Raw genomic sequence first — 26,455 nt, forward strand, 5'->3', positions numbered from 1 at the left:
GGCCTCTTAGACTGCGTCACCCTTTGGTCGAGAGAGTCCCCCAGGCCGGCGAGGGTTTCTGAAGCCTCTGCTCTCCGCGCCTCCCCGCGCCCTCACCCTCCGCCCCGGCGGCGCCCTGGGAGCTCGCTGTCCGACGCAGCCTCTCTTGGCACGGAGGCCTCCAGGTGCCCAGCACGAAGGCGGAGCCCGGCTACAGCCGCCTCCCCGGCGCCACGGACAAGACCCCCGGGGGCTCGGGGCCCCAAGGCTGCGGCTCCGGCGTCCCCAGCCTCCCCGGGTCGTCCGCGCTCCTCCCTCTCGGCGCGCCGGGCGCGAAGCCTGCGACGCGCGAGCAGAGCGAAGCGCGCAGAGCCGAGTGGCGCACGCCGGGCAGCGGCGCAGGCGGCCGGGATCGCAGCCGGAGCCCTCACTCGAGCCCGCCCGCCCGTGGACGCCCGGACCATGGCTGCCGAGGGACCCGGCCCCCGCGCCCGCCTCTGGACGGCGGCCCTGTTCCTGCTCGGTCTGCCGCGCCTCTCCGTGCGGGCGGATGGTGAGTGTCCACGGAGTGCCCGGGAGGCGGCGGGGACCGGAGCGGTGCCTGGGGTCTGGGTAGGGAAAGCGGAGCTCGCTGGGGTGCCCTTTCGGACGGACGAGCCCGGAAAACCGCAAGCCTGGGAGGGAAGGAGGCGAGCGGCGGTCCTGCAGCCCCGCGTCCTCTCCCGGCCCACGGAGTTTCAGCTCGCCCCAAGCGCCCGCACTGTGCTCCTGAACCCTTCCTTCACGCACCGGAGGAAGCCGGAGCATTGGTCCTGCAGTCCCGCCTCTAGCTTTCCCAACATCTCCAAGAAAGGTCTTTACAATGAAACCACGTCTGGAGTGCCCTAGAACCTCCTCTGAGGAGAGGGACTTTCCCACGACTCTCCAATGTGCTCCTGACCGCAGGGCCAGTGGTCGGAAGATTCCGTCGGTAGTTTGGCTTCGTCCGGGAAGATGGGAAAGATAAGTGGGAGCCAGCTAGGCGAGTGGCAGAGGCGAGCGTCCTGGGTAGAGGGAGCAGCACATGCAAAGGCCCTGTGCTGTGAGTGGCAGGGGAAAGGGGGTAAATGATAGTGTGGCTGGACCCAGAGTGCAAGGTGAAGATGCTGTCCGCCGTGAGGCTAGAGGTACAGGTAAGGAACGGATTATTGCAGGTGTTGAGAACTGGCACACCTCTTTTTGTGTGTTTTCTGAGCCGAATTCAGCTTTCAGTGCTTCCCTTGATTCGCAGGATCGCGCAGCTTTATATCTGTTGAATTTCGAAAAGCTGGTTCAGCTGTGTTTTGATTTTTGGAACAAAACCTGGTTGATTTGGGGCAGGAGGATCGGAAGGGAAAGAAACCAGCAGTTCTCACATCCAGGAGGGGTTTCTAGTAAACCCAAGCTTGAGGCAAATGAGATTGATGAAGGAGAACAATCCTTGGCTGATTTAGGATGCACGGTGTATTTTTAAATGTCGTTGCCATTTAGCAAACAATGTGGCATGAAGTTAGACGACTTGACAAAAAGAAACACGGTGCTTAGGGAAGGGGGAAGCAAGAGAAACCTCTAGATATCGTCTTAGAATTTTTGGTGTTCTTTGTCCCAAGTGCTAGCTTGAAGACCTCTTTGCTTATAATTAAAAGTGAATGTCTTATTCCTCTATGTCCCAGAGAAAGGGTTAGAAAACATGTTTCACTTCAAAGGCTCTTATTGATCACTGTCAGCTTTTAATTGAGATATGAACTCATGTAACACTCACCATTTTAAAAGGTACAACTCGGTGGTTTTTAGTGTATTTATTATGTTGTGCAAGCATCACCACCAATTTCTACAAATTACTGTCGTCCAAAAAGAAATCCCGTAACTGTTAGCACTCAATCCACTGTTAATTCTTGTCATTTTTTTGCCTGACACTAAGTCATAAAAATTAACTGATTTTTAAAGACTGCAAGTAAAATAAACTGGAGCTAGTATTAACCGCTCAACAATGTATACTATTGTACCGATTTTTATTCCCTTTAAAGAAAGATTTCTGCCACCCAGGAGGCTTTAGAGCATCACCCCACTATAACTGCTGAACGGATCAGTATTTTGTGCCTGTCAGGCTGGATGTGGATCATAGAAAACTGAAGGCAGAGATATCGCTGGACAAGGAGAGAGTACGGACAGTAGCCAAACACGTTTCCTTGCTACTGCCTGCCAGAAATGCCTTTCTTTCCCCCTTCTCCTGTTGCTCCCTCTCCCCTCTCCCCAGTGGAGGATTACAGGTACACTCGCTTTCAGCAGACTCCATTTGCTGAGCTCCAACACTTATGATCGAGCCATCAAAGAATTATAACCTATGTTATGAAAGGGTTCTTCACTACATGTGCTTAACCATCACCACTTCCCACATTTAGCTGAGTTCAACAGTAATGGAAGGAAGGAGGAGAAATGTTCAGTTAAACTGTGATGTGCTACAGACATTGGAAGAGAGAGAGAATCAGTTACTAAAAACTCCATGGATGTATTAAAAAAATAAGTCAGTGAAATAAATTCAAATGAAAAACATTTAGTTTACACGTGACTAGTTAGATATGCATCTCATGCATAACGGAGACCTGCCACTGTACTTCTAACATACTTTTGAAAGTCAAAAATCTTCATACTAACTGAATGCAAATGAACTGTATTTGGGTAGTGATGACAGGAAAAGATTCATTAACCAAATGGGTAATTTATTGAGTATCTACTATGCACTAGGGACTGCCCTAGGTGTTGAGGATAGAATGGTGAGGAGAAATAAGTCCTGCTCTCAGGGAGCTTAAAATCTAGTGGAAGAGAGAGTCATTCGGCAAGTAATTGTATGAATGAAACGTGTACTTGCAGTTTTGATACATGGTCAGATGAAAGAGCAGAGGTCCTATGAGGGCATGGACTAGGAGATTTTGACTTGGTGTAGGAGAATCTGAAAGATGAATAAGATTAACTCAAAGAAAAGCAGGAAGAGAGAGTGTCTGAGTGGAGAATAGCATGTGCAGAGGAACGGTGAGTGGCAGGGAAAATGGGACATGTGATAAGGGACAGAGTGGCTGCAGCCAAGAGTCCAAGGCGAAAGTGGTTCACGGTGATGCCAGGAAAACTGGTGTGAGTGCAGTGATGTGGGGCCTCATCGGCCAAGTTCTGTTTTCATTCAGACAAGGCCAGAGAGTCACCGAATGGTCTTCAGTAGTAGATTGACTGGTTAGATTGGCATTTTGAAAAGATCACCCTGATTTTGATGTAGGGAGAACGGATGGGACCAGAACAAGGTTGGATATAGAAAGACCATGTAAGATGCTAGTTCAGTGGTCCATCCAGGTGGAAGAGGGTCGGGCTGGAGACATGGATGCATGAATGGCAAGGGTCAGGACTGAAGAGAAAACTGTGAGTCCTTGTGTAAGGACGGTCTTCGAAACTGTGTGTGAGGGTGGGACCCTAGGGGAGGGTTTCAGTGAGAAGAGATGACTGAGCACTGAGCCTGGAGTGAGGGGAACGGACGATTATTGATTGATTATAGCTTCCTGAAACATATTGGCCTGTAGTTTTTATTTCTTATAATATTTTTGTCAGGTATTGGCATCAGGCTTATAATGGGATTTTTTTTTTTTTTTAGATTTTATCTATGTATTTTTAGAGAAAGGGAAAGGGAGGGCGGAAGAGAGGAAGAGAAACTCGGTGTGTGGGAGAAGCATCAGCTGGTTGCCTCTCACGTGTCCCCAGATGGGGACCTGGCCCACAACCCGGGCATGTGCCCTGACTGAGAATCGAACCGGCGACCTTTCCAGTGCTCAGTCCACTGAGCCACACAAGCCAGGGTTATATGTGGTTTCTGAAGCAAACCTGAAAGTTGTTCCCTCTTCTGTTCTCTAAACAGGTTTCTGTAAGGTGAGGTTTTTTGGTTTGTTGTTTGTTTTATTAACATGTAGTAATGAGGTCACATATGGAGTTTTTCTTATGGGAAGTTGTTAAATGATTAATTTAATTTCTTTTGTAGATAAAGGAATATTCAGATTTTCTTATTCATTTTGTGTCAGCTTTGCTAAGTTTCATTTTTTTTTTTAAGAAACTTGTCCAGTGCATCTGAACTGTCAAATGTACTATCATATGTTACATAATAATCTCTTATTTTCTCATTGGCGTCTGTGGACTCTGTAATGATTTCCCCTTTCATTCTTGATATTGGCCATTTGTCGTTTATCTTTTTTGTCCTGATCAGTTTTGCTAAGGGTTCATCAACTCTGTCATTCTTTAGAAAGAAGCAACTTCTGGCTTTATTTTCTCTATTAAACATCTGCTTTCCATTTCATTGGTGTCTGCTCTATCTTTACTTATTCTTTCTTCTAATTCTTTAGACGCTTTAACTTGAGGTTCTTTTTCCTATGTTTGTGAGCTAGAAATTGAAATAATTACCCACCATTTTCCTCCTGTGATGTGAGCATCGGCGGCTACGCATTTCCCTTCAGTCCAACTTCGGTTTCTCCACAGGTTTTTGTCCATGAAATAAACATGTTGTATTTCACTTGTGGTTTCAGCTTGGAACCCACGGTTTATTTAGAAGTGGATTTTGTCATTTCCAGCCAGCTGAGCCACCCGGCCAGGGCCTGGGGCTTTCGCTCTTGTCCCCCTTGCTTAGGGGCTTGACCATCAAAACCTCAGCTTAACTTCCAAACAGTGTTCTTCCAGATCGGTACATGCTGTGACTACAAAGGGGCCTGGGGGTGTGTGCTCGCCCCTGCAGGCAGGGCCATTAGGTACAGGGGTTCGGGCTGTGCTCTGCTCACTTCCACCAAGTCTGAGGGGGCATCCGTCACCCACGGATATGCTTAATGTGGAAAAAGTTTGCATTTTCTATAACTTTTGGTTCCAAAGCTGGGGGCTTATGATATTTACTATTTTAATTTTGTAGTAGATGATGGGTATCTTCCTCTAATAAAATCAGTAAAGTGTGATCACTTTGCTGACAGATGGAAGTGAGGTGTCTCATTCTAACTGGGGTGTTTCCTCTCCTGCCTTTACCAGAAACTTCACAGGGGCACCCACAGTGTCGCTCCATCCCTCCGGGAGGCTCCTGGGGGCCACAGTGCTCCCCGCAGCATCACAGTTTTCTTGCCTAAAGCTTCCTTGGCTTTCAGCGTCCGCTTTCGCCTCTGAACCTGTGTTTTCATTTCACCCATCTGCACACGGGCCCGAGGCCCACCGCACGCCCATGTATGTTCACGTGCTGCAGGAAGGGTGCGCCAGCCTTGGCCCCTGCTGTCCTGTCTGGTTGGGGAAATGAAGCAAACTCGTCGTGGGTAGGGCCTGATGGTGCTTTGAGACGGTGGGGCAGAGAGAAAGGAACCAGCCTGTCAGGGATGCGGTTGCCCCAGAGCCTGGGGCCGGGGAGAGAAGGCAAAGCTGAAGCCTGAATCAGCGCCTTGGACACAAGGGAACCAACACGGGGAAACTTCGGACACTGAGCTTTGCCACATGGTGTCTGTAAAACACCTTTTTAAAAGGAATAGTTGGAGGCCTTCTCCAGATAAAGGTGCCAGAGCAGATGATCAGGTTTTTTTTTTTTCAAGAAAACAAGAATAAGAGCATGGGATGAAACACGAGTGTGAACGCCCACACCGAGTCCCAGGGATGAGTGCCAGGGGCTGGTGGCCGCACTGGGGTCTTCCGGCAAGTGGGCATCTGCGGGAGAGTGGGTCTGCTGAGAGTCCGTTCGTTCCCAGGGATCCCAGGGTCAGCCTATGTCCCTGCTTGTCCCCACACAGGGAAGCTCTTTCTGCTGGAGTCTCGGAATGGCTCTCGGGGGCTGGACCTGGAGGAGGCTCGGCTCTCCTGCAGGAGCAGGGGCGCCCACCTGGCGTCTGCGGAGGAGCTGCGGCGGGTGGTCCAGGACTGCACCTTCGCCGTGTGCGCCACGGGCTGGCTGGCGGACGGCACCCTGGGGTAAGTTGGGAGAGCCGGGCTAGCGGTCCTTCCCACTCACCTGGTCGGCCCACCAGGGCTTCTATGGGGGCTCAGTTATTGTTTCCTGGAGGTGCCAGGACAGGCCCAGTGCAGGGGCCAGGGGCTTCCAGGGCATTCTTGTTCTAAGTTCTCATGTAAAAACATTTTTCTGGAGTTCTGTCTGTTTATTCCCCCGGGCTTGGTGATTTTGAATTTCCTTATTAATTTGCAAAAATAATACGTGTGAAAACTCCAAATAATATAGGTACGTATAAAGTACCAAGCGAGTTTCTCTCTTCTTCTCTACCTCAGAGATCATAACTTAACTGTTTGGTAAATATTCTTTGCCTGTTTTTCCCTGTGGGTATGCCTCTGCATGCATGGGAATAGGAAGACGGTATGAAAGTTTGAAAATGTAGCCAGAAATTCTTTCACATTGCTTCCATTTGAATCGGGCATGGTGTAGTATTGCCTCAACAAGTAGAATACAGCAGGAGAAATACTGTGTCTTTTGAGGTTGGTCCGAAAAATCCATGCCCGGGTTTCTGAGCACACTCACTTTTGAGAGGATACATGAAAAGTCTGAGTGTGCTGGGATGGCCATGCTTGAGGAAGCCCAGACCAGATGGAGGAGCCCCCACGGATCCTTTCCCCAGTCGCCCCTACCCAAGTCCCGGCCAACAGCCATCATCACCTGCCAGCAGTGTGAGTGAAGGCGCCTCCAGGTGATTCCAGGTGATTCCAGCTGTCAGCTGTGGAGTGGTCTCCAGCCTATGAGTCTCTTCAGCTCAGGGCCTTAGACGTTACAGAGCGGAGACAAGCCATTTCCAGCATGCCCTGAGTTCCTGCCCCATGGAGTCCCGGTGGAGCAGTAATTCCCGTGGCCAGCTAGGAGAAAACTTCCCATGAGTGCTGCGGACTGCTTCCTTAGTCAGACTCTGACACGGCAGGAGCCATTCCACTGAGAAAGGAACAGGATCCAAGGACTCCAGTGGCAGACAATGCCCCTTGAGATGTCTGGCTGGCAGAGGGCCGTGGAAAGCACACACCACCATGGGGACTGACATCTCCAGTGTGCCACAGGCGAAGCAGCCATTGAGAAAAGGGGACAACTGAGGCTCCATCCAAAGCCCGTCAGTGAATCTGGAACTACGGTTCTCTCACCTTATATTTTTTACATCCAAGTTCCTAAGGAGACAAAATATGTCCCGTGCATGCATGTTTCCATTATATAGTCCAGTGTGGGCATTTTTCATTCGTCTGTTCCCATCACTGCATCAGGTAACCAGGCTACCCAGAGATTCTGAAGAGCGAGCTCGGAGCCAGGCTTAGGTCTCCCAGGCATCAGCACTGAGTCATTGGAAAGGTCCGGTCTCTCTGGGTTTGCTGTGGAGTGTTAAGACAACTTACTGGATCTCCACATTGCTACAATGATAATTCTTTGTAAAGCAAACACACTTACTTGATATATTCACTACACAACATACTAAAAATAGGTTTTCCATTTTAATATTACTGGAACCAAGAAGTATCTAACCATGAGTATGTACACCCATTTTACTGTGGGTTTTTCCATCACAGCCATCCCCCTCCCTACCAAAAACCAAGCATTCAATGCGCAGTGCGTCTTGCAGTTGATAGCAGAGCAGGCATAGTAGCTGTGGAGGTCTAGGGTGGTGAATACAGAATTCGGGGCCACTTGTCTCCTGGGAGACTTTGCAGATGCCATAAAAGATGGCCGAAAAGCTGGTTAGCCAATTTTGACAGTGATGTAGGACAAGGAGAACAGGGAGTTGAAGTCAGGGTTTGTGTGGGCGGGGGCCTGGGGAGTGCCTTTGCTTTGGGCTGGGACGCGGCAAGGCTGTAAGGAAGCTGCGGGAAGCACACAGGCCCTCAGAGGACCTGGAGCACGGCTTCAGTCAGGGGTGTCCTGCCTTCTGGCGTCTCTGGGCCACGCTGGAAGAAGGAGAGTCGTCTTGGGCCACATATTAAATACACAAATATTAACAAAAACTGATGAGCAAAAAAAAAAGGTTTTGTGTAAATTTACAATTTTATGGTGGGCCACAGGCTGAGGGTTGGACATCCCTTTACTCATGAATGTGGATTAAGATGAAACCGGAGTTCCAGTGCTCCAGGTAGCTAGCAGAACTGATTTAAAAAAATCACCTCTAGAGGGAGATAACACTGTCTTAGGCAATTGATTTCCACAGATAATTTTCACAAGTATGGGGTTTGCCGTGCCATATACAATAACCAGTCACATGAGGAGCTAAGGCTGTAAGAACAAAAATAGCCAATAGAAACTCTAGAGAACAGCATTGGTAGATGCCATCTTTAAAATGACTCTTTATAATGTTTAGAGATACCGAAGTAAGAAGAAGAATTTTGGCAGAAGACAGAAAACTATAAAAATAACCAAATGGAAACTCTAGAAATGAAAAATACAGTAACTGAAATTGAGAACTTGAGCGACAGATCTAACAGCAGACTAAAAAGAGTCAAAGAGAAAATCAGTGAACTGGAAGGTGTTTCAGAGGGAGGTATTCAGAATACAGAAGACAAAGGGATGAAAAATGTAGAAGAGTAAAAGGCAAAGAAGATGCATGTGATTGGCATTCCGAAAGGAGAAGAGACGGGAAATGGAGCAGAAGCAATAGGAGACTTATCCACAACCGAAGGGAAGCACCCAGGCCCAGACTCACGAGGCCCGACAAAACACAAGCAGGACACACAGAAAGAAATTCAGCCCTGGCTGGCATAGCTCAGTGGATTGGGTGCGGGCTGCGAACCAAGGTGTCGCAGGTTCGATTCCCAGTCAGGGCACATGCCTGTGTTGCAGGCTGGGGCCCCCAGCAACCGCACATTGATGTTTCTCTCTCTCTCTCTCTTTCTCCCTCCCCTTCCTCTCTAAAAATAATAAATAAAATCTTTAAAAGAAAGCCTTTATTAAAAAATATTCACAACTTGGCACATCATGGCAGAACTGATCAGAGTCAGATATGAAGAAAAAAGATTAAAAGTAATAAGAAAAAAGTACTTTCAAGGAGCAACAATAAAAGGCCAAAGACAACTGAATGATACCTTCAAAGTGCTAAAAAAAAAAATTAAAATGACTGCCATTCTAGAATTCTATACTCAGTGAGGATATTTTCCAAGAGTAAAGATAAACACATTTTTAGACACACAACAGGTGAGAAACTTCATTATATCAGACTTTCACTAAAGGAAACATTACAGGCAGGAGGAAAATAATTACAGGCAGAAGGCGGCAGATGCAGAAGAGGATGGAAAGAAGAAACGGGGCATAAACCTAAATTATGTAATTCCGTAAAGCACTGGTGATGACGCTAAACACTAAAAAATGTCGTATCTGTCAGGAAGCATTTTAAGTATGTTAGCACATAGTATTTTAGTTACTTTAAGTTGTGTCACTGGGGAAGAAGGTAAAAGCAATATTCAATTTTAGTAAGTGGAGGAAACGTTATAACCTCTGGGGCAAGCACGAAAAGAATACTAAAAGGATATATACCCTCCAAAGCAATAGAGAGGAAGGGAGAATGCCAAGAAACGAATGAAAACAAAATAGGGGAAAGAAAAAGAGAGGAAGAAAGGAAGAAAGAATGGGTAGAACTAATAGAAAAGTGGCAGATTTAAATTCAAAGCAATATGTGATTAAATTAAGTAGCTGAGATGCTCCAATTAGAAAACAAAGATTATCAGGTGGATTTTTAAAAAAAATTCTAGTATTTACTGTTTACAAAAGATAGCCCTAAATAAATCATGGGACAAAAAAAATTATGATGGAAACCAGCATATAAGTTGCTTCGAATGATATTAAAAATATATCATCCTCAAACCCATGGGGTGCTACTAAAGCTATACCCAGAGGGAAATGTAAAGCATTAGGTGCTTGTGTTTTTTCTGTGTTTTTTAAAAGATTTTATTTATTTATTTTTAGAGAGGGAAGAGAGGGAGAAAGAGAGAGAGAGAGAGAAACATCAATGTGCGGTTGCTGGGGGTCATGGCCTACAACCCAGGCATGTGCCCTGACTGGGAATCAAACCTGTGACACTTTGGTTCACAGCCCGTGCTCAATCCACTGAGCTATGCCAGCCAGGGCTAGGTGCTTGTGTGTGAAGAGGAAAAAGGCTTAAGATTCATGAACTAACCATTCATTTTGAGAAATATGAAAAAGAACGGCAAAACAAGCCCCCGCAAAAACAGAAGAGCAGAATTTTATGAAATAAAGAGCACCCATGTACTAGAAGGGATCCACAATGCATTTATTGCCTCTGAAACTTGAATCCATACATGCGACCTAACCTGAGCACCCCCGTGACTTCCTAATTTTAGACCTTTGCTGGGGGGAGTGTTTCCATACTGATACTTTCACCCCAAGCCCCTGAATCAGAGAAATCTCTGCTGATTCTGAGCTGACAGCAGAAAAGAACGTCCTTCCCCGTTTTTAGTTCCTACACCTAGCCCACTGTCCTCTCTGTCTCTTGCAGGACAACGGTGTGTAGCAAGGGGAGTGGCGAGCAGCAAGTCATGAGAGCTGTCGACGTGAGAATTGAGAGCAACCCGGCTCCTGGCGGCACCTACAGTGCCCTTTGTATGAAGGATGAAGGTCAGTGCCAGAACCTTTGGAAGGGTCCCGGAGCATGTGCTTGTGGGGGTTGCCATCTTAGGTTGCATTCTCCAGCTCCAGAAGCAGACCTTCTGATGAGGATGCACTGGACACGGGGTGTCAGGTGACTTCCTAGGAAAAGCCAGCAGGACAGTGGGGCAGTGGACATGGGGAAAGAAGCAGACCAGGCAATGGTGAAACACTCAGCACAGTCCACAGTGGCAATGAGACAGTGGTAACTTTGGCTGCATCCCACAGGGGGGGTCTCTGGAGACACTGTGGGTCATCACAGTGTTCTGGGTCAGGTGTGAGGGAGCACCTGTCAGTCATTGGTTAAGGGCTGCTTCAGGGAGATGTCAATTCCTGAGTTCTTCTGGTTTATGATGTGCACAGGCAAGGGGTTCCAGTAGCCTGAGGGCCACACTCCAACCAAGATACACAGGTGCCCACAAGGAGCCCCTGTACATGGGCATGGGAAAGGTACCTCGGGAATATGGGCAACCCCTGACCGCATCTGCTACAGCCGCTGATACAACTCACCCTTCTGTCCTTCTTCATGGTACACAGCACCACATAAAAAAAGAAAATCCTTTCCCCCCAAATGTGTAAGATTTAGGACATTGATCCTAGGAAGGGAAATTCAGCTTCCTCCCAGGATATCAGCTGAGTGAGAGAAAGGCATCAAGGAATCCCCAGGGCAGCATGTCGTGTGCCCTGAATTAAGTCCACCTTCATTATCAGAAACACAAGCTGTGCAAAGGGAACGCTCATACAGATGGAGAGAGAGAGCTGCTTACCCATCAGTCACAGACATCCGCCCGGGTACTGCTCCGCTGCACACTGGTCTCATCTGGGAAGCTGTAAGAAATACCGATGCCTGGGTGCCAACCCAGGAGAAGCCCATACAAATGTTCTGGACACTGGGGTTTTGTTTGTTTTTTTTTTAGCTTCCCGGTGATTTTAACATGCAGCCCAGTTTGAGAGCCACTTCTCTGAAGCAGAGTTCCCCCAATCTCTCCGATGATAAGCAATACCAGATGAACTTGTCAGAAACACAGACCCTCAGGCTGCATCCCAGAGGCACCAAGTTCTAGTCTCCAGGGAAGGGGTCAGAGGAATGAATAAGTCAAGGAGCCACGTTGGGGCCCCAGGCCCTGGCCAGTGCTTGCCAGGTGCTTGTTAGCGGTAGGCTTCCCTGCTGCAAGGGGTCTTCCTCCAGGAAGGGTTCTGCGGTTGCTGATTGCTTAGAGGAGTGTTGGGAGTCTCCGAATACCATCTGTCAATCGAGTGAGTGGAAAATATAGCCTCGCTCTGGAAAGGCCTGGGGAGAACAATAGCCGTGGGTTTTTAAAAATATTTAATTAGTTACTTTTAGAGAGAGTGGAGAGGGAGAAAGAAAGGGAGAGAAGCATCGACTGGTTGCCTCCCACACACCCCAACAACCCAGTCCAGGCATGTGCCCTGGCTGGGAATTGAACCAGCAACTTTTTGGTCTGCAGGCTGGCCCTCAATCCACTGAGCCACACCAGCCAGGGTCATGGTTTGTTTTTTTAAAATCATCGAAGTAAAATAAATGGTCCCCTGAATCCCAACCATCAGCAAAGGTTCAGATCCCCAAGGGAGACAGACAAAGCCAGAAGAAAACCAGTGTAACCTTCATTCTTCAGTGATCTCAAATGAGTACACAGGGCTTCTGAGTCTTCTCTCTTCTCCCTAATAAATGAGAAGTCTCAGTTAGCTTTTGCCGTGTAACATACCATCCCAAAGGCAGAGGCTTATTTAGTTCATTCATTTTTTTTTTCACCAGCAATTTGTATTCTTCTGCTGGTCTCAGCTGGGCTCATCCATGAGTCTACAGTCAGTTGCTAGGTAGGTGGCCTTACTCCTGGAGTGGGCTGGCTATTGGCTGGGATGGGGGGCGTGACTGAACTTTGTGTTTCCCAACATCCAATAGGATAGCCTGGGCTTTCTGCCTCACAGGCCTTTAAATACATTGTGTGTATGCAACTGTGTGCCCTCTTTCCCCAGAGTTGTAGTGCAAGGAGCCAGAGGTCAAAACCATCCAAGATCAAAGCCATGATGGTGACTCCAAAATTGAGCAATTGAGCCAAACTGATATAATGTACCTCCTGCTATGTTGCACTCGGAGAAACACAACTTCGGGTCAGCAGTATTTCTGCCCAAAGGCCTGATTGTGAGGAAATACCAGCCAAACTCAAATTAAGAGCATCCTATAAAATGACTGACCTATACTCTCTTTAAAAATGTGTAAGGATAAGAAAGACAAGGAAAGATTAAGCAACTGTTCTCAATTAACATAGAATATAAAGACAACAATGAAATGAAATGTGTGATCCTGGATTATATCCTGGACCAGGAGAAAGTAGCTATGATTGATGAAATGTGAACACGGATTAGGAATTGAATAACAGTATTGTGTCAATGCTTGCATTTTCCTGGTTTTCGTAACTGTACTGCAGTTATGTAGGAGCATATCCTTGCTCCGGGAAATACATTCCGAGGTTTGTAGGGACAAAGGGACGTCATATCTACAACATACTCTCAAATGGCTCAGAAAAGAATGACACAGGTACGGATGCACGTATGTACACATTCACATATATTCTATGTCGATACCAACCTTTGTGCACAGCTATAGCTCTCTCTCTCTCTCTATTGAGAACAACGGTAAGCGAATGGGACAAAATAAAACACATTGGTGAATCTGGGTAAAGGGTTTTATGGGAGCTCCTTATTCTTATACTTTTTGCTGTAACTTTGACATTCTATAAAAACAAGGAACTTCAAAAATGCAAAACAATCTACATACTCTTCCAAAAAAAAAAAAACAACAAACAACCACAAGCAACAATAACAACAACAGGGAAAAGGGCCCCAAACCAAAAAATGCCAAGTCATGGGGAGCCCGAGTATGAGGCAAAGCCACGCGGTGTGCGGACCATCAGTGTCCAAGTGCTTCCCAGGGCAGCTGGCCTGCGCCTGGCCTCCCGTCACCTCCAGGTCGGTGGGGAGGGCCTCCGAGGAGAAGGCTGGAGTCTTAGTCCTGCAGGCCTGCTTCGTGGGGAGGCGTCGGGTGGGCCATGCTGAGGTGGGATTAGAGGCAGAGGGCTGCTTCCCCTTGGGCTTTCTAGGACAGCCCCAAGGACACTCCGGGAGAGCCCTGTCCCTGCTCCTCTGCCTCTCGTCCTTGAGAAAGGGCAGGTACACTGCTCCCACAGGGTCCTCGGCTCGCTCAGGAGCCCTTGGTTGACAGCGCAGGCAGCAGGGAAATCTGAGTGCTGGAGGAAGGGGCCGGGCCCCAGCAGGAGCTGAGAGCAGGGGGCTCCTTGGGGCTCCTGCGGGAGTGTACGTGAGGTCTGGTGCAGCATGCTTCCCGGCGCAGTATCGTCCCCAAAGGCTGCCTTCCTCCCAATGACGCTTCCAGCTCCTTGCGTGCTAACTCCAGAAGCGGCAGGCGGGTGCCTTAGAGAGAGCCCAGAAGGAAAACAGAGCCCGTGGAACATTCATCATGAATGTAGACTTTTCTCATTTTCCTTCCAGTACTTTTGTCTCACTGAGAGTGAATTTCCAGTCCTGTGGTGATCTCACTTAAACTAATAAGTGAAGTTATTTTTAACCAACTGGATGCTGATGAAATAAGCTGCCTCCACTTGGGTTCCCTGGCTCTGCTTCTCTTGGCAGCTTGTTTGGGGTCCACGGCGTGGGGTCTGGAGTGCACCCAAAAGGCCTCACTCTGGGTGTGCTTCTGTCTCCCACCCCTCCCCAGCCGGGGCTGGCTGGGCTGCTGCTCCCCACCAGCCGCCCTCACCCACCCCTCCTTAGCACGGCATTCCACCTCCCTTGCATACTCAGCCATGGCTGAGACTTCCCTTAAAAACAGAAATGGAACCGTTCCCTTCCTTTATGTCATCAAGAGGAGAGCGGGAGGCTCATCCTGAGAGCCAGCGATCAGGAAGTTTTGAGAGTAGCCAGTTCCCAGGTCTTCCTGGAGGAGGCCCCCTGCCTCAGCATTGGCTCTGGGGAAATTCCTGCGCTGCATCCCCCAGACTGGAACCAATCGCAGTGCTCAGAACACCGGATAGAACTTACTTAGTTCAGGGTCTCCTGGGGGCGTGTGGAAGGCTCTGAGCTCATTGCCATTGACCTGACGTTGGCAATTTGTCCAGGGTAATGCAAAGTCCGGTGCTCAGACTTGTGGGTGATTCAGATGGATGGATAGATGGATGGATGAGTAGGTAGATAGATAGGCAGATAGACAGACAGCTGGATACAGAGACTTCATTCCCACCCTCAAGGAGTTGACAATGCGTAAGGATACGGTAAGAGATGGCTGTGTTTCCATGACACAGAGAAGGAGGGTAATCAGGGAGACTTCCTGAGGCCATGGCAGTTGAGGTGGAATCTGAAAGGGGTCTTTTGGAGATAGCTGTCAGGGAGAGGAGGAGAGGACATTGTAGACTGAGGAACGATGGTTTGGGGAGACACTCTGTGAGAGCGGTGGTACTCATGCTTCCGGAGAGGGAGCAGGGCTAGAGCGCCCCCAGCGGCTCAAGTGGGCCCAGCGGGCAGCCCACACCTTCCCCGGCACAGTCAGCGGTGAGGCGCTCCTCTGCACTCAGCACCCAAGCCCTGACAGCACCAGGTCTTGCTTCCCCAGGACTGAGTTTCCTGCTCCCAAACCCCCCTGGGCTGCGTCAGTCCTGATGCACAGTCAGTTCCCAGGAACACGAAATTTCTGAGCAGCCAGAGCCATGGTGCTGCTGGGCCCACGTTCTGATGGATCTTACGAACCCCTTTGTTTTGCCCCTGCTCCCTCAGTTCCTGCTCCGCCATTGTGTGCTCGGCTGTATTTGGTTTGAGGAAACTGGGCATTCGATTACCGCCATGACTTGAAGAATGATTCAAAAGACCATCAGTCTCCGACTTGCTTGGGGAATGGAACTCGCGTTTATTCATGTCTCTGTGAAGTTCCAGGCATGTGCTGGGCACCACGAAAGGCATAAGCTCCTTTAATTCTGGTAACAACCTAATGAGATGGGTTTCACTAGCTCCACTTTATATTTTTAATGTATTTTCTCATTATAAACATGAACATGTGGTCATGGCAGTAAAAGGAGAAAGAGAATTTAAATCACTCATCATCAGTCAAGCTGTAGAACATTTCCTTCAAGCCCAGATAGTTCTCTGGAGCCTTCTCCACAGAGGCTCCTCCCTTCCACACGCCAGCAGGGCTGGGGTGGTCTCTGTTTGGATTGCCGTCACCATGTGTTAATTTGGCCTGGTTTCGAGGATGCAATAGTTCTTGAGAGCAGGAGATCCCCCCCCACCCAAGGGTAGTCCCTGGACCAGTACTGTTCACATCACCTGGGAACTTACTATAAATGCAAGCTCTTGGGCCCTGACCTTGACCTACTGACTCAGAAACTCAAAAACACAACAGTGTGTGTGTGTGTGTGTGTGTGTGTGTGTGACAAGTACTTTAAGAGATTCCGGTGCACAGTCAGGGTTGAGAAGCAATGATAGGGAGTTTGAGGACAAATAATAAAATTGGGTGGACAATGCTGGTGGCGTGCTGGGTGGAGTAAGTGGGAGGGGGCTGGGCAGGTGGGCACAAAAGGTGACTTCTTCATGTAGCTTACGTAATGCCAGAAGGAAGGAGGAAAGGTCAAGCATCTGTGTGGGAATGCCTACCTACCTCCTTGGTTTGGGACACAATAATGGGGGTTTGCAAGCTCTTCTTCAGAATGTCAGATGCCATGATGGAAGTCTTAAAATTCCTCAAAATAAAAACATCAGCTTTTATACTATTTCTAGACTCCGGAAACCATAGAAGCTCTGAATGGCAAGCAAATGCACCCTTTTAAATTGAAAACAAGTCATTGTTCATGAATACTATTTGTTTGCAAGACAAGATCTCTTATACAATCTCTTTCCTTGGGAGGGAAAATAATCGAGACTGTTCTTTCTGTTGAAACTGTTGAAACCCAACCCTTGAGAAATCTTCCAACCCCAATCTCTACCCATGGAATAATTGAGAATAGCCGTGAAGACCACCCAAATGTAAGTTTTCCTAAAGAGGAGAATAGGGCCCAGGTATATAGCCGGCTGTCTTCCATAGGGCTCTTGTAAGGCTGGTGAAGGTTAGTGACGGGAAGGACAGTGAAAGGGACTAATTCAAGCGGCACCTGGACATGGGTGGTGTTCTTGGCATGCACTTGGTTGTGTTAAGTGATGGAATTGTTGTCTTGGAGCTTCTGATGTCACACAACATAAGGAGCAGTATGTTTTCTGTCCTGAACATTGGTGGGGGATGCAGAAATGTATGGCCTGTGGGCCCAGACTCTCTGGGGCATTGTTGTGATTTTCCTGAGCCAGAATCTAGCCCGGGCCATTCTGGAAATGACATCTGAGGGAGAAGGTCCCCATAGTCCAAGGGGGTGTGAACTTGGCCTGCAGTTCCCCTTTACTCTCAAAACCTGATCCTGGATTTTCCTCCCAAAGCCTTGGTGGTGGGTTCCACCGATGGAGCTGTGTGAGGATGGAAGTATTCACTAGTCCTCTGATAGTGAGTGAGTATGAAGAGCCTACAGTGTCCTGAAACTAGATCCTGGTGTGAGGAGAAAAGACAGGGACGTTCACTGTGAGATGTAGGCAGCAGTGGATGGTAGAGACAGAGACGGAGTCTTCTGCCCCTGAGATACCAGCCGGCATTTGGCTCAACCTTATTTGACCGAGGCTCATGACTTTGTTCCATTCATCCCAGGATGTTCTGCTCAGACCGAGTGAAGCCAGGGATGACGTCTCTCTGCTCCGTGGGGTGCCCCTGGGTTGGTGGCAACGTTCAGATGGCTGCCTGTCCCTATAGGACACACAGATGAAATGAGGACTTGATCGCTGGGGCTGCAGTCCAGGCAGTTTTGGTTCAAGTGCAACATTCTGTGCTGACTTCCTCAAGTACAGCCACACCCTTTTCCATTCAGAAATCTCTCCAGTAAACGAACAGGCATAGCAAGGGCTCTCTTTGAAAAAGCGCACCCAAGCCACAGGCTGTGAGGCCAGGCAAGGCGGTTTAAAGCACAAGCTGTGTTTTCTGTTTTCATCCTTTCTTAGCATAGCTTCTTTTAAGCAATACGCTTCTTAGGTAATTTGACTGCATAAACGCTAAAGGGTTTCCTGTCCAACATAAAAAATTAGAAGAGGAAATTTGAATTTAAAATTATTTCCTTTTCAAAAAAAAAAAAGGCCTCACCGCATCACTTTGATGCAGCAATTTGCCTTCTAGACATTTTTCCTAAGATGAAATAAGACACGTACAGAAATGTGCACATGAGCTGTTCATCGTAGCGTTGTTTATAATCGCGGAAACTTGGAATCACTGTAAATGTCAGTGTGATGTTTAAATAACGCACACTAGAATGTAGCCTTTCAAAAGACGGAGGAAATTTATAGTTCTAATGTGAAAAGCCCTCTGAAATATTAGGGGAAGGATGACTTGGAGTTTCTGGCCTTGCACATAAGGAAGGAAATTGAATCAATAATTAATAACCCAAACAGAAAGCAGCAGGCACGAGAACTGTGGACAGGCCCCACTTATGGTAAAGCCTGACCTTTGCCGAGGAAGCTGTGGGCCTGGGATGAGGGACTTGTGACCAGACCATCCTGGGTGACCTTTTGCTCACTGAGTTTGTAAGGCCTGCCGTGGGGGCCCCCTGAGCCTGTTGGGTTTATTGCATAGCCCCTCTTTTATTCACACCAGTGAGAACCTTTTCACGGGAGACCTGGGCCATGTCCTCTCCCAAGTGGGGCCAGCTGGAGGGGAGGCACCAGAAGAGGCTCCTGGGCCAGTTGAGGGCACTTCTCCATGTTCAGGTCCAAGCATGAGGCTCCACCGCAGAGTGAGCCCAAATGCACACTGGACTTTGGGGAGTAGTAATACCGTGTGGGCGCAGGTTCACCGCTTGCACCAAACCTGCCCCTCTGGCATGGGATGTGGTCACAGGTGAGGCTGTGCGTGGTAGGGGTAGGGGTGTAGGAACTCTCCGTGCTTCCTGCTCACTTTTGCTGTGAACCTGAAACTGCTCTAAAGAATAGGGTTTGGCTTCTTTTTTTAATGCACATCGTTCTTGGTAGTACATATGATGTGATCCCATGTATGCTAAAAACCACACACACACACAACTATATCTATGAGTATATCTCTCCGCCCACCTATATGTGTTTGCATCTGTGTCTGCGTCTGTATTTGTTGGCATATGCCAAAGTGGTCGGAGTATTACCACCAGGGCGAGGTTGGAGGAGGGGAGAGGCACCCTCACGGTACTCTGTAGTCTGTAACCTTTTAGCTTCTGACAACGATACCTATTCACTTATGTAAATGAGGCTAAAAAAAAAAAAAGGCAGGGAAGCTTGCTGCTGGGCATTTGTCTCTGCCTCCTCCTTTCAAAGAAACATTAAAGAGTAATAATGTTGCCTGGAATTTTTAAAATACAGAGTTGTATTTTAAAAGCACCTGTATTCATTCAAGAAATATTTTGAGTGCATCATTTGTGCCCCATTCTGCCAGGTTCTGGGGTGCCAGAGTGGAGGAGAAACAGCCCCCATGATCCCAGTTCAGGGGGATCCCAGTTCAGGGGGCAGGCAGCACCCGCCGGGGAGGGAGGAGAGTTGTTGTCTGAGTTCATTTCCTCCCCTTCCCCCCACCCCACCCCGCCCCACCTCTGCAGAAAGCCTGCACAGTCTGGGGAAGCTAACTGTGATTCCTTGTCCTCAGAGAAGCCGTGTGGAGACCCACCTTCGTTCCCACACACCATCCTGCAGGGACGCACCTGGCTTGGAGATGGGAGATGAGCTGCTGTATGTGTGTGCCCCGGGCACGTCACGGGCCACCGTGAGAGCGCCTTCACCTTGCTGTGTAACAGCTGTGGGGAGTGGTATGGCCTGGTGCAGGCCTGTGGGAGAGGTAAGCCGCCCCTGGGCTGGGCCACCTTCACCTGCCCCCACACCGTGAGCAGAGCCTCATTCATGTCAGGGGCTGGTCTCCAGAAAGGTCCCTTTGCCAACAGGCTCTCAGACCTTCCCCCTGAGTTCTGGGCCTGGCAGTAGGTCCCCCTGGGTGTCCCTGCAGCATTTCAAGTGCAGTTTCCACACCTGAGCTCCTCATTGTCGGCGCCCGAGGGGAGGGTGACAAACCACCTCTTCTGCCATAAGGACAGAGTTGGCCTTGGGTGGAGGGTCTGGCTCATTCCCTTGGAATCCGATCAACAGGGGGTGCCAGCTGCCGTTCCAAGCAACAAGCTTATGGTAAAAGTGACTCGTGATGGGTAAACCGGGCTGGGAGGACCATCATGGACACGGGAGAGGCCCAGCTGGGGGCTTCCCTGAGAGGGTGACTCGTTCCCACACACTGTGACCCTCGTTGGGACCCTGCCAAGAGCTAGTGGCTCGTGCCAGGGCATGGGGTTTTCCACGCAGGGTGGGCCCAACCGCCGCGCATGCAAGTCCTATTCCCTTGCACCTGAGCACTCACAGGAGGTGTCGGGGCCGAAGGGCGAAGCGCAGAGAGAAGCTCCAGGACAGCTGTGTGCACCGCCACGCGGCCGGCAGCCTGGGGCAGTCACGTGAGTCCCAATATTTAGTTGGGGCCAAAAAGACTCTCCCTGGGCATCGAGCTTCCCAAACCTGATCAGATTGATTTGAACTGATTACTTACATAATTTATTACTTCTTTTTTCACATAAAACTTTCTTAACTAAATGTGTTGCCAATCTTCTCTCCCTTCCTGTGGCTTTTTTCTTCTTGGAGTGTGTCTTTTAAAGAATAGGTTTTTTTATTATTGTCTGTTTTACTACTTCTTATATTTTCAGTGAACCATTCAATTTCTTTCCTAGTGGTTAGCAGGCTGCTACTTTAGTAAAATGCAATAAAACAAATATATAAAACTCAATCCTACAAAGATATTCCAAATACAAGCACGATTTTTTTTTGTTAAATTAAACAGACATTACATTCGCCTGTTGTGTTTCAAAAGCTTCCACCGTCTTCCTGGCAGGGTACCTGCTTGCCTTGTCGCACACCCAGTAACAAAACGACACAGACTGGGATAGGTGCTAGAAGCCTTCTTGAGGCGATCTTCTAGCACTTTCCTCCTCTTCCCTCCGTGGCTGCTGCTCTGTGGCAGGTGGGAGCTCCTGGCCAGTTCTGATCACTCTCACCTGTCTGAGAAAGCCAGGTCTCAGGCCCGAGCGCCCACTCTGCTGCATGCGTGGGCCCAGAGCAGAGCGGCGCTCACCCAGAGATGGTTAATCACCCAGAGATGGTTAATGAGCTGGCTCGCTCTCAGCTCAGGCAGCGAGGCTGCCCCATCCATCTCCTGAGCCACACCCACCCGCCTAATGGGTTGTTTACTGGCCCCAGCAGGGCGAGAGCTAAATGCAGGTTTTGTGTGTCTGAAATGGTGTTTATTTCCTCACTGCAAAGCAGAGTTGTTAGAGCCTTCAGCTGCTGGGCGGGAATCTGGGCTTCTACACTTGGCCGAGCACACAGACTGTTGCCGTCTTCATGCCTGTGCAGATTTAATATTTCAAGGCTCTGTGTCATTGTAAGAGGTGTGTGTGTGTGTATGACAAGGATATCATCACCAGGTCGTTTGCCCTGTTTTGCAGTCATTTTTCCAGTGAACGTCAACTTTTTAAATGAGGAAACGGCTTGAAATTGGGGAAGAGTCACCTCGGGAGAGTGGGTCAGCCCAGGATTTCGGAGTCGGGCTCACCTGGGTCTGGACGACAGCGTTCATCCCTCCCCTCGCTCGCTCCACAGCCCTTCCCTGGCAGAGGCCTGGGTGCTGTGGGTACAAAGCTGAGCACCACCGCCCCTAGGAAGCCCAGGATGCCTCAAGGAGACAGCAAAGCAGCAGCTGACGAGGTAGAAGGGAAAGCTGGGAAACGAGGTGTCGCAGAAGGTGAAATTTTAAAGGAAGCATGTGTTTGCCGATGGAAGAGATGCCCAAGAAAGGCATGGCCCACAAGACTTGAGGGCATGATGGGGACCCCATGGGCAAGCAGCGTGTAGCTTTCTAACATGTGCCTCCCAGACATGCTGTTTGTGTGGCCTCCACTGTCTCAGTTCTCCAGGGAGGGCCCAACCCGTCTCCTCTGTGCTGGGCCCAGCCACCAACCCTGCCCGCACCTCGTGTGGCTGTCAGGGACTCTCCTCACCCCCACCTGGAACATTTCTCTCTACTTCCTTACAATTTCCTTACATTTTGTTATATTTCCTCATGAAATATATTTCCTCGTGAGCTGCTGGAGCCCAGGCCAAGCCCTCTGGCAGAACCTGCCCGTGGACACTGTTGAGGTGGTGGCCACAGGGTCCCTTCCCCCTGTTCCCTTCATGACTTCTTCTGGCCCAGAGAGCCTCAAGGCTCGGGGATCTTGGAGGTCAAGACTTCAAACAACTGGGTGTTCACACGACCATGATCCTGGAGATTCTAGGGACTCGGGGCTCAGGGCTTCTTCGAAGACCAAATTTCAGTCAAATGTGTCACCATTGGGGCATTTGAACCGTGGCTGGCTGACTTGGGTCAGATTCTCTCTTCAGAGGGTGGTGGTTGGTTGAGGGAGAAGGGGGTAGGGAAGCAGCACAGGGAAGGAGAGAAAAGTTAAGGATGTGGCCTCCGCTGGATGCTGGCTCTGCCTGGTCCCACAGGGAGCTGTGGGGCAGTGGGCTGCACCACAGGGTCGGTCCTGCTCAGAAGCGAGGGGCCCAGTCTGTGTCAGTCTGTCATTGGCTGCAGGCTGCCGGGCAGGAAGGCAGAAGGCATGTAACCTCCCAAGTGAGGCTCCCACTGCAACAAAGGCCGTTTTCTAGAAAAGCTGTGAACCATTCGCTGGTAACACAGCAGCTGGGGGGATGGGCACACCGGCCTGTGAAAGGGGACCTGGGCAGGACCCATCCACTACATCCGCTAGAGCATTCACTACAATGGAGAACTGAGTTTCTCCATCAGTGCGGTGGAGCATGGGTTAAAAAAAAAATCCACTAGTGAGGTTGCTGAAATTGAAAATTTATGACAGGCAGGAGTAAACCCCTAGGGGCGTGCACGCCTGGTAGGTGAATGAGGGGGCCGTGGGGGAAGGTGCCTCAGCCCCATGCAGCCCCAGCTGAGCGCTCACCGCCATGCGGGGGTCCAGCCGCAGGTGGTGGCTGTGAGGTCTCTCACTTACACGCGGGGACTTTTGCAGCATCGACCATCAACCTCCATGGGTGAGGACTTATTTAACTGCCGTTTTCTCCCCTCTGTGGGTAGTATTTCTCTAGCTTTGGTTCCTAAGTCTGCGCCTGATTGTGGCCATTTAGTTTTCCATTCTCCTGTCCAAATCCACACATCTTCTTGGTTTCCATTCCCAGCTGGGCAGCACAGAATGCCTGTCATACCTCTCCAATGTTCTCAATATCGTAACTATAATTGGTTGTTGCCCTAATTACAGAAAAATCCTGTTGCTCTGCTCCTTCGGTGTGTGTGCAGCAGACTTCCATGCTGTGTCTGGATTTCTCTGGGCTTCTTACTCCGCCAAGTCTTAGATCCATCTTCAAGGCCATGTTTTTTCTCTGGCTGCTTGCACCCTACAGCCAGTCTCTGACCTCCCAGGGTTCCACAGGGCCACCCCTGACTACATAACCTCAGTGGCAGTGCCCGCACCAGTCCGCTGGTGGCCTTCCTAAGGAGCCCTCGTGGTTCCCCTTGGCACCCTGACTCCTCCCCCACCCACCCTCCTGGCCTCACGGGGGCTTCCACACCCCTGCGCTCTTCTGACTTTTGCACGCAGTGGCCCTGTGGCCTCTGGTCATGTTGCTGGGGAGGCTTTTCATCCCATCTTCAGTGGTAGGGGTGGGAGAGAGCAGTAGCCAAAGACAGACAACCCAGGGAGTGAGAGACTCCTAGACTCCTTCCTCTATGCTTTGCCCCATTCCTTCTCTGACACTTTCTCCGACAAAGGCTCCGAAAGGCCTGTGAGAGTTTCTACCCCAAGCGCTGCAGCTTCTGTTTGTACCTTCTGGTCTGTGGTATCAGGAAAGTGAGTTACAACAACCTGAGCCTCCCCTGACCAGCCGCACTACCTGTGAGGTCGGCAAGGAGAAGGCAGCCTTGGCCGCTCCCCGGGGCTGTTGCAGCTGCCGAAACAGGACGCATCCTCCATGTGGGCGCCGGGAACAGAGCTGTCATTAACCAGGCCACACTCGCTCCATACCGTCTCTGTCCTAGGAACTGTTTCTGTTGCCGCTGGTCTGTTTTTTTTAATAACCCTATCCAGGTGTCATGGGTTTACGATAAACTGTACCCGTTTAATGTATAACAGTCTCTGAGCTGTTGCAGGCGTACAGCCCATGAAGCTGCCACCACAACCAAAAGAGAACATTTCCACCCTCCCTGATTCTCCCTGTGCCCCCTTTCTATGCAAGGAGTCTTCCACGCTTTACTTCTCATTTCACCTTCACAATTGGAAATGGCTTGTTCCAATTTACAGATGGGAAAACGGAGGGGCAGGAAGGTTCTATGACCTGCCTGTGTCTCACAGCCAGAAAGCAGCAGAGCCAAGATGTAAAACCAGACAGGTCTCACCCCAACACCTGTATCTATGAAACCAGGCAGGTCTCACCCCAACACCTGTATCTGTAAAACCAGGCGGGTCTCATCCCAACACCTGTATCTATAAAATCAGGCAGATCTCATCCCAACACCTGTATCTATAAAATCAGGCAGGATCTCATCCCAACACCTGTATCTATGAAACCAGGTGGGTCTCACCCCAACACCTGTATTGCGCCTGCGTGCTTCCTCCAGAGGCGGCTAAACCTCACTCAGGAGGGGCACAGCATCAGGGCAGCACCAGGCTCCCTTTGCAAACTGGTTGTTTGCTCTTTCCTCTCACTGCTAAAGCCTTTCTTTTGTTTCCTTAAATTAACCTCAGTTTCTGTTTTTCTTCATCTTCTGGACTGAGCTTCCTTCAGAGGATAAAACACGAGACTGAAACCAAACTCAGACGTTCCCCGGCAATATTGCCATATTTGTTCAGAGGTTCCTTGAGCCAGGGGTTATTTCTGGCTTGTCTGGGTGTCTTTTTCAAAATTACTATTTTTAAAGGCTGTGCAGCCAAGACCAGAGGGGGGGGGGGAAAAAGAAGAAGGTAGGTGTGGGCTTCCAGAAATGCAACAACAGGAAGAGGGATGAACAGTGCTGGGAGAACCCCAGGCTGCTGGGCTCACCCCAACCCTGTGGCACCCCGATAACGCAGGCCGAGCACGAGCGAGCCTGCTCCTCTTGCGCCCGACTTCTGTCTCTCTGTGGCCTTCCGTGTGCCTAAAGCAACAGTTAAATGTAAACACACAGGGGATGGCCTGATTTTTGCCAAGAGAACCTGTGAAGTTCACGTTTCCTGGGCCTGTTGGTCTAATGCACAAGGCCCCACGCTGTGCTCACGCAGGCAGGTTTGGGGGGGAGCATGGGGCAGGGGAGAGGGGCTGGGAGGATCGCTGGATGATGCAGGAGCGGGCGCCCTGCCGGCTCAGGAAGGCAGAGGGGAGGGTGCAGAGAAACAGCACCTCAACAGGCAAAGAGCTGGGCCCCTTCGTCTGCTGGGCAGCATTTGATGTTTGGGTTGAAATTCAGCTGAGTGACAAACCTGACTGTCACTCAGGAGGAGAAAAACAGGCTTGGGACGCTTTTTCCTGAGTAGACTATTTATAAACGCTTGGTGTCCTTGTCTTCATCTGAGGTTTTGACACAGCGGGAACCTGTTTCTGAGCCAGAACGTTGGCTTGTGGAGACCGGGAGAGCTTAGCTTAGGGCCCTGGGCTGCCGTCCACAGCTGCTCCGGGCTCAGGGAGCTCTGGGGGCAGAGCCTCCAGACCACACACACACACACACACACACACACACACTCACTCACCATAAGGGTCCAGGTCAAGGCAGGCCTACTCATAGCCAGTGGGCTGACCTTTCCCAAACCCTGAGCTCTAATTTTATACACTAGGCGGATGTGTCCTGCTCGGGGGAGGAAAACATGTCCTGCTCATATTCTAGGTACCTTTCATGACTTCATGCCATATTTAAGCTCATGGGGTGGGTTCCCTGGGAGAAGGAATTTAGCAGACATGCGTCGTGTTCAGTACTAGAACTCAGAGGTCCTTTACGATTCTTTGCTATTGTCACGAAGCAAACAATGCCCTGGCTGATAGACTCCCAGACTGAATCAAGCTTTATCAAAACAGGCTTCCACAGCTCACTTCTTCACCTCTCACTCACTCATTATTCATTCGACAAACATTTATGGAGTGTCGGCTCTCTGCCAAGCACCTCTTCCCTCGTGTGCTGGGAATACAAGGCAGAGGGGACATGTCCGTGTTCTCAGAGTGCCCAGCCTGGGAGGAGCTGGGCAGGGTTGGCAGTGAGAACAGGGTGGCGTGCCTAGGGCAGGGTCACCACCGGTACAGACAGACCCTGTTCCCATAGTTCCAGTGGGTAACACATGACTCCCAATGAGGCCATTTAAGGTTTGTCTGAAGCACCAAGGGCTGGTTTGGTCTTACCCTGTCTGTGTAAGGGCAAGAAGTATCTCTAAAATTCTCAGCCAATCCCTGTGTCATAAATACCTCTTGCTTCACCCATGACAGCCCATCTCTAGTAGTTATCATAGTAGCTAATAGACCACTATGGCCACCAGGACGAAGCCATTTATTCAGGGTGCTGATTATTAGCAAAGCAATGGTTTTGATCAAGATACAGATAATAAAAGTACTGGTGCAGCCATGTCTAGAGGGTGAGTGTCCTGAGGAGAATGCTAACTGTCC

General features: G+C 49.7%; 1 protein-coding gene across 1 annotated transcript in view; it reads left to right on the top strand.

Moving 5' to 3' along the window:
* The first annotated feature begins 270 nt into the window (after window positions 1-270).
* The window catches only part of SUSD5 (sushi domain containing 5), a 32,874-nt gene continuing 6,689 nt past the window's right edge, over window positions 271-26,455 (top strand). The window contains 6 exon segments of the mRNA XM_028518890.2: window positions 271-532; window positions 5,781-5,958; window positions 10,470-10,588; window positions 19,380-19,435; window positions 19,437-19,470; window positions 19,473-19,568. Of these exon segments, the coding sequence (XP_028374691.1) occupies window positions 442-532; window positions 5,781-5,958; window positions 10,470-10,588; window positions 19,380-19,435; window positions 19,437-19,470; window positions 19,473-19,568 (574 nt within the window). The 5' untranslated portion in view covers window positions 271-441.

The sequence above is a fragment of the Phyllostomus discolor genome, chromosome 7, assembly GCF_004126475.2.
Source record: "Phyllostomus discolor isolate MPI-MPIP mPhyDis1 chromosome 7, mPhyDis1.pri.v3, whole genome shotgun sequence".
Taxonomy (NCBI): domain Eukaryota; kingdom Metazoa; phylum Chordata; class Mammalia; order Chiroptera; family Phyllostomidae; genus Phyllostomus; species Phyllostomus discolor.